The sequence below is a fragment of the Apodemus sylvaticus genome, chromosome 22, assembly GCF_947179515.1.
Source record: "Apodemus sylvaticus chromosome 22, mApoSyl1.1, whole genome shotgun sequence".
NCBI lineage: Eukaryota > Metazoa > Chordata > Mammalia > Rodentia > Muridae > Apodemus > Apodemus sylvaticus.
Genome location: NC_067493.1, coordinates 34,879,073 through 34,893,152, shown reverse-complemented (window position 1 = coordinate 34,893,152; position 14,080 = coordinate 34,879,073). Strand labels below are relative to the sequence as shown.

The 14,080-nt window shown below is 53.5% G+C and overlaps 2 protein-coding genes across 3 annotated transcripts in view; both read right to left on the bottom strand.

Annotated features, from left to right (window-relative positions):
* Clip2 (CAP-Gly domain containing linker protein 2) overlaps positions 1 to 5,222 on the bottom strand; it is a 56,400-nt gene extending 51,178 nt beyond the window's left edge. For both annotated transcript variants that reach the window (XM_052168099.1, XM_052168100.1), the window contains exon 1: positions 5,124 to 5,222. The gene's annotated coding sequence lies outside the window, so the exon portion shown is untranslated. The remainder of the gene's footprint in view (positions 1 to 5,123) is intronic.
* A 6,330-nt stretch (positions 5,223 to 11,552) lies between these two features.
* LOC127672498 (syncytin-A) lies at positions 11,553 to 13,409 on the bottom strand. Its single transcript, XM_052167635.1, has one exon. The coding sequence runs from the start codon at positions 13,407 to 13,409 to the stop codon at positions 11,553 to 11,555; it is 1,857 nt and encodes a 618-aa protein (XP_052023595.1).
* Between the last annotated feature and the right edge of the window lie 671 nt (positions 13,410 to 14,080).

Below are 14,080 nucleotides of genomic sequence, written 5' to 3'. Positions count from 1 at the left end.
TTGTCTACACACACACACACACACACACACACACACACACACAACTTCATGTACCAAAAATTTGCCTGACAGATCATACTGTTCCCAGCCCCAGTTTACCACCAACTAAGCAGATGGGGGTAGCACCCTTATTTTGTCTCTCTGGCAACCCGGGATCAAGGGAGATACCACCTGGAGGGGGGTCTATGAACAGGAGCTGGAACCAGCATTTACAGCCGACACCCTGGGCCAGGTCACACTCTTGAGTCAAGAAGTGAGAGGCGAGATTGGGGTAGAGAAAATGAAACCAACATCCAGAAAGAAACAGAAGGGGTGGCCGCCAGCCAGCTTCCCGGTCCAGGTGGCCCGGGCTCCCTGCAATTCTTCAGTGACTAAGACTTATTTCTCCTACCCTGAAACGTCCCTTTGGGTCCAGCAGGGCTGTGAGATGGCTCAGAGGGGAAAGTATTGGCCATCGAGCCTGATGAACTCAGTTCAGTCCCTGGTGTCCACATAGTCAAAAGAGAAACAATTCCCAAAAGTTGTTCCATGACCTTCACAAGCAGACCATAGTATGTGGAAACGCATGCGCGCACACATGCACGTGCACATGCACTCGCGCTCCCATGCATGCACACACACCATAACTACATTTAAGAAAATAAATAAATGTAACCGAAGTCTCCCTTTACTTAACTGAGCGAGGCTCTGATTCCCCAGGACAAAGAAGACGAGGCAGAGTGGGGCTGCAGAGATGGGTCCCTCAGGAAATTGCTTGCCATACATGAAGACTAGAGTTCAGATCCCACCACCCACACCAAAGGCAGCGCGTGCCTGTGACTGCAGCACTGGAGAGATGGAGGCAGGAGCCGCCCTGGGGCTCGATAGTTAGCTGGTCTCATTGAACCAGTGAGGTCTGGGTTAAGTGAGATACCCTGTCCCAAAAAATAAGGTGAAGGGCCAGCAAGACGGTTTAGTGGGTAAAGGGGCTTGCCACTAAATCTGGTTATCTGACTTTAATCCCATGTATCCACATGACAGAAACAGAAAATGGATCCCAGCAAGTTGTCCTCTGACTTCCATGCACCCAAGCATGTACACACCCATCCACACCCAACGCAGAATAAAACAGCAGAAGACAGTGACTGAGGAAGACAGAGCTAACCTCTAGCCTCTACACGCTCATGTCCACCCAGAGGCTTGCATACACGCCCGCACGCATGCATGCACGCATGCACGTATGTCATACACATGCACACACTCATGCTAACTGTGGAATCACACATCGGCAATCCTAGGACTCAGAAAGGACAATCAGAAGTTGAGACTAGCCTCCAGTACTGCGGCAGGTTTGACGCCAGCCTGGGCTATGTGAGATCTGTCTCTAAACAACAGAACTCTCAACAACAGGGTACCAAAGGGGGCCCTCTTCTAATTCTGTGTCCCTTTCATGACAGCTGGGCTACTTACAGCTTACAAAGAGAACTGAGGTGACCATGGTGGGGGCATAGAGAATCTGGCCAGCTGATGAGCGGGAAGGAGAAGACGGAGAGGAGCGAGAGATAGAAGGAAGGAGAGGGAGAAGGGAGGGGAGGGGAGGGGACAAGGGAAAAGGAGAGGGAGGGGGAGAAGGAGAGAGAGGGAGAGGGGGAGAGGAAGAGGAAGACAGAGAGGGAGAAGGGGAGAGAGAGGGAAGGGAAAGGGGAGGGAAGGGGAGGGAAGGGGAGGGGAGGGAGGGAGAAGGGACAGGGAAAGGGAGAGGGAGAGGAACCAGCCGCATGGAATGCAAGGCCCAGGCAATTGTGTGGGTTCCAAAGGGCAGACAGTGATTAGACTTTGTACTGCGGAGTCGGCAGCAGCGAGTACAACTGTAATTATGCTTTAGAGAAACAGACCTTGACTTTGCAGAAGATGGTGCACCCCTTAAGGCACACAGTAAGTACTTAACCAATGCATGGACAAAGCACACAGTGGTGTGTGTCTACCTGTTATCCCAGAACTCCAGAGGTGGTAGAGGCAGGAAGACCAGCCGGGGCTACAAGGAGACCTTGTCTAAAAAACAAACAAACAAAACAAAAGCAGAGAAAGTACTGCGGTTTGTCCAGTTGGTGCAGTGCCCGCCTAACCCCAAGTCTATCCCTAACACCACATAAACCTGGAGGGGTAGCACACACCTGTCACCCTAGCTGCTGGGAAATGTGGGCTGGAAGAGCAGAAGTTCAAGGCCAGGGCTGTATGAGTGTAAGGTACAGGAGACTCTGCAACGAATGAAGCAAGGGCTGGAGCGAGAGCTGGGGGGGGGGGGGGAGACGGGGACCCGGATTCTCTTCCAGCATCCACAGCAAGTGCCTCACAATGCCATACTCTCCATGCTGTACACACACACACACACACACACACACACACACACACACACACGCCAGACAGCCCCACAGGCACACACAAAGATAAGTCTTAAAAATAATGCAAAAAAAAAACCCCAATAAACGAATATATTTATTTACTATGTCAGAACCACTGGACAGGGTGGCATATGTTGTTAGTCCCAACACTAAGCAAACAGGTATCTGTGAGTTCAAGGCCAGCCTGGGCTACACAATAAGTTCCAAAGCCGACTAGGGCTACATAGTGAAACCCTGTCTCAAAAGGGAGTGGGGGGAGTTAGGACCAAACATTCCTGGCCCAGAGTAAGCACCTAATAGGTGTTTTTTAAAAACAAACAAACAAACAAACAAACAAAAAACCCGTGGAAAGGCATAAATCCTGCCAAGAGCTCCTGGGTGACAAGTGCGGGGTCTCTCCTCTGGGCACAGAGCAGAGGCAGAGAAGGCGAGGCCAACTGAGCACTTACTGACCAGACAGGCACTGGAAACCACACTGAGCCAGGCTTCCAGGTGCGGACAAGGAAGACTTAGGGATAAGAGGACAATGGCTTTGCTATCAATCAAGGAAAGCAGGAAGCAGGAAGGGAGAAAAGAGCAGGCCTTGGGGTGGGGTTAAGAGGCTAGGCTGTGTGAAGGTAATGGGCAGCCAGAGCAGGGGATAAGTCCCCTGCCTCAGGCTGAGAGCCACTTCCTGTAGCAAAAATAAATCAATCAATCAATCAATCAATCAATCAACCGGGAAGGTAGCTCCTTGGTAGAGCCCCTGCCTAGAATCCCCCAGTGAGGAGCTGGGGGCGTGGCTCAGTGGTAGAGCCCCAGCCTAGAATCCCCCAGGGAGGGGCTGGGGGCGTGGCTCAGTGGTAGAGCCCCAGCCTAGAATCCCCCAGGGAGGGGCTGGGGGCGTGGCTCAGCTAGAGAAGCCATGAGGTCGGCTGTTCAATTCCCCATGCCACCAAATATACAAGTAAGTGTCACAAAACCTCTGTCCTAGGGCACATGGTTTTCTCAAAAGCCCTGAAAGGCAGATCCCCGAAGTACTCCCATTTTACTGATGAGGAAACAAGAGTCGGGAGGGTATGATATCTTGTCCAAAGCCACACAGAGATTCAAGTAGCAGAGCAAGAATCTGAACCCATGATGTCAAACTCCCAACATCTAAACCCCTGCTCCTTGGGATGTGTTCTGGCTGGGAATTTGGGGGCTCTGAGTACGCACTTCCCACCTGAGTGCCTGGGTTAGAAGAGCGTGCATCTGTGTGCACTCCTCTAAGACTCTTCTGCCATTGGCTGGGGCTCCTCTATTCCCACCCTCCTCCTCCTGGAGCCTCGCCCCCACAAACTACCTTTTCAAGCACTGCTGAAACCCATAGGTCCCATGCTAAGTGGGCACCTAGTGTATGCAGGAAGGAACTGGCAAACAGGCTCTGCCTTGAACTTCACGCCCCAGTAACCTAAATCTTTCTCTGCCCATCCAAGCCAGAATACCTCTTGTCCGGAAGTTCTCTTGTGGGAGCCGTCGCCTAGGTAAAAAGCAGCCTTGGGTAGGGCACTGGTCTCGGGGTCTGCTTTTAGGGTCTGCCCCAGCCTCCAGCTGTGCCTCTCCACTTGCTGGGCATCAGGTTAGGCTGGGCTGGGCTGAGCCGGGCAGGGTAGCTCCGGTTCTGTGTACCTGCCCGCCCCTGGTGGTGCCAGTCCAGGTGACAGCGACCTTATGAATGAAGGGCTCATTGTTTACATTTACAACCGATTGGGAGGAGGCCTCTGGCTCACAGCAAAGGGAAGGTGGCCCCACGTGGTTCTCTCTACCTCCTCAGAGCACAGCCCTAGGCCAGCCCCACCCCCACTGTCCTCGGTCGGGACACCCTTCAAGATTAAGGCCAATTCCCTGCCTAGTTCCTCAACCCTCCAGGCCCCTGCCCATTTGTAGTCCAGAAGACAGGAGCAGGATCTCAGAGGCTGGGTGCATGCATTCCTGGGTTGTGGTTCCTCTACCCCTAAGGTGTTCCTCTGCAATGACCTTTCCAGGCTAGGGCCAGGATCGGCAGGAGGCACGCGTGGCAAAGCCCAATGAGTCCCCGGACAAACACACAGGCCCCGCCTGAGGAATCCACGCTGGCTAGCCCTGGAGGCTCAGCCCTGCATCCTGCATCGCCACTGCCCCTCCCTGGGGGAAGGGAAAAAATCTGCTGCCTCACCAGCTACCAGCGCCAGCTTTGGGGGGGGGGGAACACCCCTGCGGAAAGCCACCCTGCCTGGGCCTCCCCCTTAGCCTATTTCCAATCAAGTTTTGCTAAGGGCACCAACCGGGCGACCCCAGGTGGCGGGGCGGGGGCCTCGGTGTTTCATCCCAGATGCCAGGTCTGGAGACGAGGGTTGATGGCCGCGCCCACCACGCTGTTCCCCCACAGAGCCTGAGAGAGCCTTCCCCAAGAGCTCTGCAGCTTGTCCTGGATCCGCTCTTGGGAAGAGGACGCCAACAAACACACCCGAATGCCAGTCTATGGATGTGCGCACCATCTGGACGTTCAATCCAGGGGCGCCCCCAACCCCAGCAGCGGTCTGGGTTAAGGAAGTTGAGGTTCACCCCGCCCACGCCCACCAGCGGCGGCGACCCTGCCCGCTGTCCTTGTCCACGCGGCGACAATGGCTTGGCGAGAGCACCCCCTTTTCTTTCCAGGATAGGGTGCCGCCGCCCCCCGCGACTCTGCGTCCTTTGTTGCCCGCGCGCCCCCATCGCGCGCGTCCCCAGAGCGGCGCCTACCTTGGAGCTCCAGCCGCGACCAGGATCCAACACCTCTCGCCTCCTCTTGGTCCGCGCGTCCCGGGAACAAGGATGCTGCGCCGGTCCCCTCACGCCGCTACCCTAACCGGGTCTCCGGAGGCGCTCCGAGTCGGGGCCTCGCACAGGATCTACGGCCAGAAGGAGCTAGAGGGAGGGGCCGATCCCGTAAGCCGGGCCGCTGCCTGCGCGCCCCGAGGCGGAGCCGAGCCGAGTCGAGCCGAGCGGAGCCGAGCCGAGCGGGGCCCGAGCCGGGAAGATCCGAGCCCAACAGGGCGGAGGCGAGAGAAGCCGAGCGGAGCGGAGCCCCGTGGAGCCCTGCCAAGGAGAGCCGAGCCCAGCCGAGAGATGCCGAGCGCCAGGAAAGCTCAGCGGCCGGAGAGCGAACAAAAGGGGCCGGCGTAAGGGCGGGCGCGGGAAGGCGGGGCCAGGGAAAACGGAGGGGGCCAGGAGGAGGTTGGGGGCGGCGCCCACAATCGTGGTCTCTGGGTTCTCAGGCAAGAGTGACGCGCAAAAACTAAGGAGCGGGCGGGCGGAGAAGTCTTCGGAACCTCGTCCTCCCCACCTAGACCACCTATAGCTGACTTGAATTTAGGGAATAGATTTCACTCACACGCCCTTCAGCCCTAGGCATTTCTGTGTGTTCCAGTTTCTGTTTCAACCATGCATTGCTTACGTGAATGTTCCATATTAGGAGACAGACGCTTGGGAAGGGAGGGGGCGGGGCTGGGATCTGGAAGACTTCGTGCAAGAGTTGTCTTAGGGACTGTGTTCAAAGAGGCCAGGAGGGGGAAATAATGCGAATGACCAGAGAGCTTCGGAAGTGTCACCCGAAGACACTCTGGTACCACCTGACACTAGGCAAGCTCATCCGGAGGAGGAGCGGAGCTCCTTACTGAGACCCTGCCTCAAAACAAACAAAAACCCTTTAAGTCTCACTCAGCATGGTGGTACGTTAACCTCTTGACCTCAGTTTCCCCATCTTTAAAGGAGGCAGGGTGTTTTAATTCATCAGAACAAAAGGGTAGCTGTGCATCGATGCCAGCAGTAGGCCAGCCCAGAGGAACTCTACAGTGAAGAGAGCCAACTCCTCAGGAGTGGACGCTATACAAAGAGAAAGAGCAAGTTTTATGTAGCTAGGTGGACAGCTTCGGTGTTGAAATAGGACCCAAATCATGGCAGACTGGAACGGATCCACCTGTTGGGTTGGGTCCTGGCTTTAGAGGATAACCCCAGTGAGGGGCTTGGGGCGTGGCTCAGTGGTAGAGCCCCTGCCTAGAATCCCCCAGTGAGGGGGCTGGGGGCGTGGCTCAGTGGTAGAGCCCCTGCCTGGAATCCCCCAGGGAGGGGCTGGGGGCGTGGCTCAGTGGTAGAACCCCTGTCTAGAATCCCCCAGGGAGGGGCTGGGGGCGTGGCTCAGTGGTAGAGCCTCTGCCTAGAATCCCCCAGGGAGGGGGCTGAGGGCGTGGCTCGATGGTAGAGCCCCTGCCTAGAATCCCCCTGAGAGGGGCTGGGGCGTGGCTCAGTGATAGAGCATCTGCTTAGCATTACTGAAGCCCTTGCCTCCATCTCTACCAACAGAAAAATTAAATCGTTGGGCATGGTAGCATCTGCCTTTAATCCCAGCACTTGAGATGCTGTAACAAACAGATCTTTATCAGTTTAAGCCGAGCCTGGTCTACATAGAGAATTCCAGGCCAGCCAGGGCTACATAGTCTCAAAAAGAAGGAAAATTAATACCAGAGATAAAAGGGTTAAATTTGCACCTTAACCATCAACCACAGTTCTCTGTCTGGAAACCCTTTTGATGTGTGTCTTAGAAAGAAAGGGTGAGGACTGGAGAGACAACTCAGCGGTTAAGAGCACTGACTACCCTTCCTAAGGTCCTGAGTTCAATTCCCAGCAACCACATGGTGGCTCACAACCATCTGTAATGGGATCTAATGCCCACTTCTGGTGTGTCTGAAGACAAAGACAGTGTACTCACATAAATAAAAATAAATAAATCTTTAGGAAGGAAGGAAGGATAGATAAGAGCTGGTGAGATGGCCCAGTAGTTAAGGGCAAATATTTCAGCTGGGTGTGGTGGTCCTTGCCTCTAATCTCAGCAAGCTGGGGGCAGCACTCTGTAGCTTGAGGCTAGCCTGGCCTTCCATGCCAGCCAAGAGCATACAGTGAAACCCTGTCTCAAAAGCAAAAGAAGGTATACTGCTCTTGCAGAAGACATGAGCTCAGTTCCCAGCACCCACAACTACCTGTAGCTCCAGCTCCCGGGGATCTGATGTTCTCTTCTTGACTTTGGGGGCACCTTCACATACACATGCACGTACCTACACGTGCACACGGTTCAGCTTTTCCCCCAACACGGCATGAGACAGGTGTGGTGACGTCTGCAAGGAATCCAGGTTGTAGATGAGGAAGAAAGGTCCTGAGTTCAAGGCCAGCTTTGGATACATAAGTTGGAGGACAGCCCAGGCTACATGAGTTTTCAAGGGGGAAAGGCACAAGGACTTGTCCAGGTCACAAGTCGCCATGGGAGGCACCTGAGCATCCTGGTTGTGCCCTCAGAGGGTAGACGGAAGGAACCCCCAACTGACACGCCCCCAGGTGGACCCCCAGTTAGAATCTCCCTGCTAACCAATAGCTTTGGGCTATTGGAATCAGCGCCCACCCGGCCGCTCCTGGGCAGGACCTCCGAGGGTGACTGACCTTTGGCCCTAGCTGTTGGCACACTAGTTCTAGCTGAGGAAAGATAAAACCTTCCCTTTCTGAAGGATTTCTAGCAGGTACTTCATATCCTAACCACGCCCCTGATTTCACTGGGGAATTTTGTCCGTGAGCTACATCCCCAACCCCTCTTTATATTTATTTTTGAGACAGAGTCTAAGGTACCCAGTGCTGACTAGACTCCCTGGTCTAGTACTCAAAATCTACTTCTCTTTTTGACTTTCCAGTGCTGAGATTCCAGTCATGCGCCATCATGCCTGGTCCTAGCCCATAATTTTGATACTCTGTGTGTGTGGAGACAGGAATGGAATCAAGACTTCTGGAATGCTAGCTAAGCAAGAGCTTTGGCTCTGGGTTCTCCCCCAACCATCTTTCTGAGGATTTTTGTTTGTTTGTTTTCTGGTGTTTTGTTCTGATTCGTTTTTCCACACTGGGTTTCTCTGTATCGTCCTGGTTGTTCTGGAACTCACTCTGTAAACTAAACTGGCCTCAAACTCAGAGATCTGCCTGCCTCTGCCTCCTGAGTGCTGGGATTAAAGGCGTCCCCAGTAGGCCGGGCGGTGGTGGCTCACGCCTTTAATCCCAGCACTTGGGAGGCAGAGGCAGGCGGATTTCTGAGTTCAAGGCCAGCCTGGTCTACAGAGTGAGTTCCAGGACAGCCAGGACTACACAGAGAAACCCTGTCTCAAAAAACAAACAAAACAAAACAAAACAAACAAACAAAAACAAAAGGCGTCCCCAGTAGCTGATTTATGTTATCATCATCATTATTACTATTATTATGTAGCCCTGGCCGGCCTAGAACCCACTATATATACCAGACTGGCCTCGAACTCATGACACAAACTGCCTCTGCCTCCCCAATGCTGGGAGTTAAAGGCACACACCACCATGTCTGACATGGATGATATTATTTTAATTAAGTCTATCTGTGTGCATTTGTGTAGGTATGTGCACTTGAGTGGGGGGCACCTCCCAAGGCCAAAGGAGGGTTTAGAATTCCCCTGGAACTGGACTTACAGGTGATTGTAACAATCCATCCTCCTCACGTGGGTGCTGGGAACTGAGCTCAGGTACTCTGGCCAAGAACAGCAAGCACTGCTAACCATCTTTCCAGCTGTCACCTCCAGTTCTTTGGTGGAAGAATCCTTTTTCAGTCTCTGAGTTGCTGTTTTAAGCTAAGCGTAGTGCTACAGGGAGCCAGCACTTGGGAAGCAGATGCAGGAGGATCTCTGTGAGTTCAAGGCCAGCCTGGTCTACATAATGAGTTTCAGGACAGTTGGAGCTACACAGTGAAACCCTGTCTCTAAGTACGTAAGTAAGTAAGTAAGTAGAAGCTGTTGCCATGGAGATTGGAAGGACATGAGAAACAGTCATGTCCTTGTGTGGAAATTCTTGCTTGGATGAATCCTGTAGCTTCTGCATAGCCTGGCCTCACAGCAGAGCCCGCTACATCCGGGTGGGCGTGGCGTCACCATGGAGACGTCTGCTGAGCTGGCCACCACCCGGCTGCTTCCAGACCCATGGACTTGGCTGGTCCGGAATTCTTCCTGCCCAGGAGGGAGCCAAGCTTCTGGTTGGCACTGCTGACGGAGGAAGGGAAGCTGACGTCATCATGAGGCCACAGGGCTCTGCCGGCTATCTGCTGACCCGACCTGGGCTTCTGAGGTCCTGGGAGCTTTTTTTTTTTTCCTGGGTTTCCTGAGAGGCACCCCCCTGTAAATAAAACTGCATAGTTTCAGCTTTGTGAGATAAGATCTCATTTATGTAGCCCAGGCTGACCTCAAACTCTCCAGCCTGCAGCCTCGGGCCTCAGAGTGCTGGAATGACAGGCGCGGAGCGTCATACTCAAGGTCTCTGTGAGCTCTCTGCCTGGGGACAGGGGGTCTTACGCCGGCTTCTTCCTCCAGCCCTGTCCTAAGAACAGTACCAAGCCTAAAGGGTCATCTGTTTAAAGATTTATTTTTAATTATGTGTACGTGTACACACCTAAGTGCAGTTTTCTCTGAGTCAGAAAAGCGATCAGGATTCCCTGGAGCCGAGTTACAGGCCCTGTGGGCAACCCAGCAACCAAACTCAGGCAAACAAACATTCTTAACCGTGAAGGGACATCTCCAGCCCTGTAAAGGCCGTTAAGGTCCTTCTATTCCCTCCCAAAACACAGCAGCAGAGACAAATGGAATGTCTGTCATCAATAACTTTAACTAATAAATAAATAAAAATAAATAAATAAAAGCTAGAGATAAGTGTGGTGATGCATTCCTGTGGTCTCGCTACTCAAGAAGCTGAGGCAGGAGCACCACTGTGAGTTTAAGTCCAGCCTGGACATTTTACTTTAAAAAAAAAAAAAGAATTCTGGATTCAATATCCGTGCTGTTGCTTTCTGTGTTACTTGTTGATTGCTGTGATAAAACATCATGACCAAGCCAGGCGGTGGTGGCGCATGCCTGTAATCCCAGCACTCTGGGAGGCAGAGGCAGGCGGATTTCTGAGTTCAAGGCCAGCCTGGTCTACAGAGTGAGTTCCAGGACAGCCAGGGCTACACAGAGAAACCCTGTCTTGAAAAACCAAAAAAAAAAAAAAAAAAAAAAAAAATGTAGCAAGAAGTCGGGGTGTGGGGGGCTATACAGAGAAACCCTGTCTCGGGAAAAAAAAACCAAATCCAACAAAATAAAACATCATGACCAAAGCAACATATAGCAGGAGGGTTTATTTGTTTTACGGTGCTGGGGAGGCGAGTCTGTAACAGCGGGCAAAGCATGCAGCAAACGGCCGACAAAGCAGAAGCGGAAGCAGAAGGCTCACATCTTGAACAGTAAGCCAGTAAGCGCAGGGCAGAGATAGTGAACTCAAAGAGGCCTTCCCCTTTAAGTTCTCAAAGCTCACCCCTCCAGAGGCACACCTCCTCCAACAAGGCCACACCCCCTAAACCTCCGGGAAAGACTCCGCCTACTGGGGGGCGGGACTCAGTATTCCTCATTGGAGCCTGTGGGGGACATTCTCCCCTCTCACCCGAAGGTCAGGAGGCCTGAGGTAATACCACAACCCACTCTCGGAATAAGAGAGCTCCTTGTAAATGAAGTAGATTTAGCTTTCTAGAGGAGTCTTGTTTTGCTCATTTGACTGCATTCAAGGCTGATCCTTGTCTCTGGAACCGCATCCAGACAAGTTCCTCTGGTTCAGAAGCCCCCAGTGTGGTTGCTGCGAAGCCCAAGAGGGGGAAAGACCAACAAGTTCATAGGCAGCTTCTAGATGGGACCGGTTTAATCCAAGAAAAACCTTGGGACCGGAGGGGAGGTCTCCAGATCGGGAAGCCAGAAAGCTCGCAGTCCGCTAACAGACTGGGATGCGGAAGTAGGAGGGATTGGGGGTGGGGCTCAAAAAAGCTTCTGTTGCCGGAAGTGATCAAAAAGTCCTGAGTCCAGACACAGTGTGTAGGTGAACATCATTAAACATCTCCGATGGCCAGCTATTGTCAGGGGGCCAGAAGTGGCAGGCAGGCATCTAGAAAAACAAACCTAGAACGATTACTGTGGTTTGGGGGAAAACTACCGCCATTTAAACAAAATTGATCAGTTCTTCCATGTGGCAAGGCTGTGGCTAACGGGGATGATGTTCATTTCTACATGATCAGTAGATAGAGCCGGACTGGGGGTCGGTTTCGGTTCGTGGGGCTCCTCCCTGCTAGACGGCACCCTCCTCCGGGGGCTCTTGGGGAAGTCTCTTATACTGGGTCTCTCGAAGGAGAAGGATCTCGTCCACGCGCCCTTTGGTGGTGTTGTGAATGAAAGAACTCATTCGCCGGGATACTGTATGAGTCAGGCAATTAAGAAGACAAGGCCCAAAAACCAGCAGTAGCAGGATAAAGAGAATGGGGCCTAGAAGGCCAGTCAACCAAGAGGGCAGCCAGGGTCCAAGCCCCAGCCACTGGATCCAAGAGGTCGAGCTTGGGCCGAGTTCCGATGCCCTTTCTTGAAGTTTCCTGGCCGCATACCGGACTACTCCGGACTGGTTTATGTAGAAGCAGCACTCTTCCTGGAGGAAGAGGCAGGTGCCCCCTCTCTCAGCCACAATGAGGTCCAGAGCTCTGCGGTTTTGGAGCACGACGCCCGCCAGCGAGTCTATCTGGTCTTGGAGGCTGATGATGGACATGGCTATCTCGTCTAGGCTGTCGGAGAGAGCCTTGGAAAGCTGTTGGAAATACATGGTTGAGGTGGTGATGCTGGCGATGCCTAACCCGAGGGCGGAAGCAATGCCCAGGCCGGCGAGGAGAGGAAGGAGATGAAGGGCTCGCTTTCGGCGAGAGGCGGGGACAGAGGAGGGAACCGTAGCAAAAAGTGGCACAGATATGGTTTGGTTGTTAGGAAGGAGTTCGATATCCGGGTATTGGAAGACAAGGGTACAGACGCCTGACCAATTGGCGGGGAGACAGACGTAAGTTGAGTTTCCACAGAGGAAGAAAACGCCGGAGGAGTTGAGACAGAACGAGTAAGTTAAGGAGACAAGATGGGACAAGATATTCGGAGTGATACCCCCGTTTTCCTTAACAGTGGGTTCATACTCCCAGATGGAATATTGTCCCGAGAGGGCTGCCCCCATGAGGGGCTGGTACTGAAAGAGCGGATAGGGGTCTTTGTGTCCCTGGAGTTTAATCTTGAAGTACGTGGTGTCCACAGACAGGGTCATGGGGTGGCTGGCATTGTCAGGCTCGAATAGGGTGAGATTGTAGCAGGTGCTAACCGGGAGGGAAGGACAGTACCTCCAGGGGGTGGTGGGGAAGGTGTGACAATGGATGTCGTCAACCGGGCAGGAGTGGTAAGGCTTCCCTGAGTTTAGGGAAGGGGGTCCTGAAAAACGTAAGGGGTTTCTCCACTTCGAGCCCGGCATAGCCATCAGCGGGGCGGAGGCGTAGCTGGTGGACAGGTCTATGGACTGGTGGTTGGCAGAGGGGGAAAGCTGAAAAGTGTGATTGCAAAGAGAGGCGGGGAGTTTGCCCACGAAGGTGGCATGTTTTGGATTCTTGAAGAAACGGGATATGCAGAGAGGAGCTTGGGTGATGAGGATCGTCTGGGTAGAGAGTGATCCCCATATGGGGCGCTGGGCAGATTCGTAGACCTGGTCATTGGGGTATCTCACCGAGGTGATCCGAGAGAGGATCGGAAGTATTCCTGTCACGCTGGTCATCTGAAGAAAAGCAATGGCCCGTCGGTCGGGGTCGACGAAAGAGTCGTGAGGAGTCAGTGGCTGGAAATTCTGGAGGCGTCTCTCGAGGTCGGTAATAGGGTAAGGGCCGGAGAGGGTCCGGGCCGAGTACATGATGCGAAGTTTCATGGGTGTCTCTGTCCAAGTCCTGAGCGGGGCTGGCATGGCTAGGGAGCGCTGGGTTTGCATGGATAAGCAGACCCAGCAGTTGGAAGAGAAGGAGGAGTTAGCCTCCTGGAGGAGGCGTTGGGTGAGGTTAACCAGCGGCATCCAGCTGTCAGAGTAGGCGGCGGTGGAGCAAGAGGCCAGGAGGAGACAGAAAACCCAAGGGCGAGCCATGGCTTTTCAGGAGCCGCGCCCACCGTGGCGGGAGGCCCAGAGCCGCCTTCCCGGGAGGGATGGAAAGAGTCAGGGAGGCGCCCGGTTGCTGTGCAGGTTTTACTTGTGGAGGTCGGACCTAGGAGAGTTGAAGTACGAAGAGGGGAGGGTCATCAGGGGGTCAGTCTTAGAGTTAGGGTCTGCAGCCACGATTGAGCTTAGATGTAGCAGCTCAACAGATTATTTACCTTGGCTTCTATCGCGCCCCCCAGCCTTAGCCTTAGGCTACTTTGGGGGTTAGCTACATACAGCTGGGCGAGCTAACGGCCTGATTGAGTCTGCAGATTCATTTGCAAAATTATAGGTGTCTTTTGTGACGTGAGAGATCCCTTCTTTTGCTCAAGGCAGGTGTGAGAATGGAGGATTGGTGTGTGGATTTGGAGTCAGTGGAGACACCAACCTTTTGGTATGGTAGTGCCAGGGCCCTGGTGAGAGCAGTGGGTTCTGCCTGCTTGGTGGTGATGTGGGGTAAGGGGTGGGGTGGGGGTGGGGCTGGACCGCTAAGGTGGCATCACCTGTGACAATTGGCATAGCCTTAAAAAGCCCTTATCGATATACCAGTTAGAGGGTCTCAGCAATTGCATTATTTGCCAGGTGACTTTAAGAATGTAGCAAGAAGCCGGGCAGTGGTG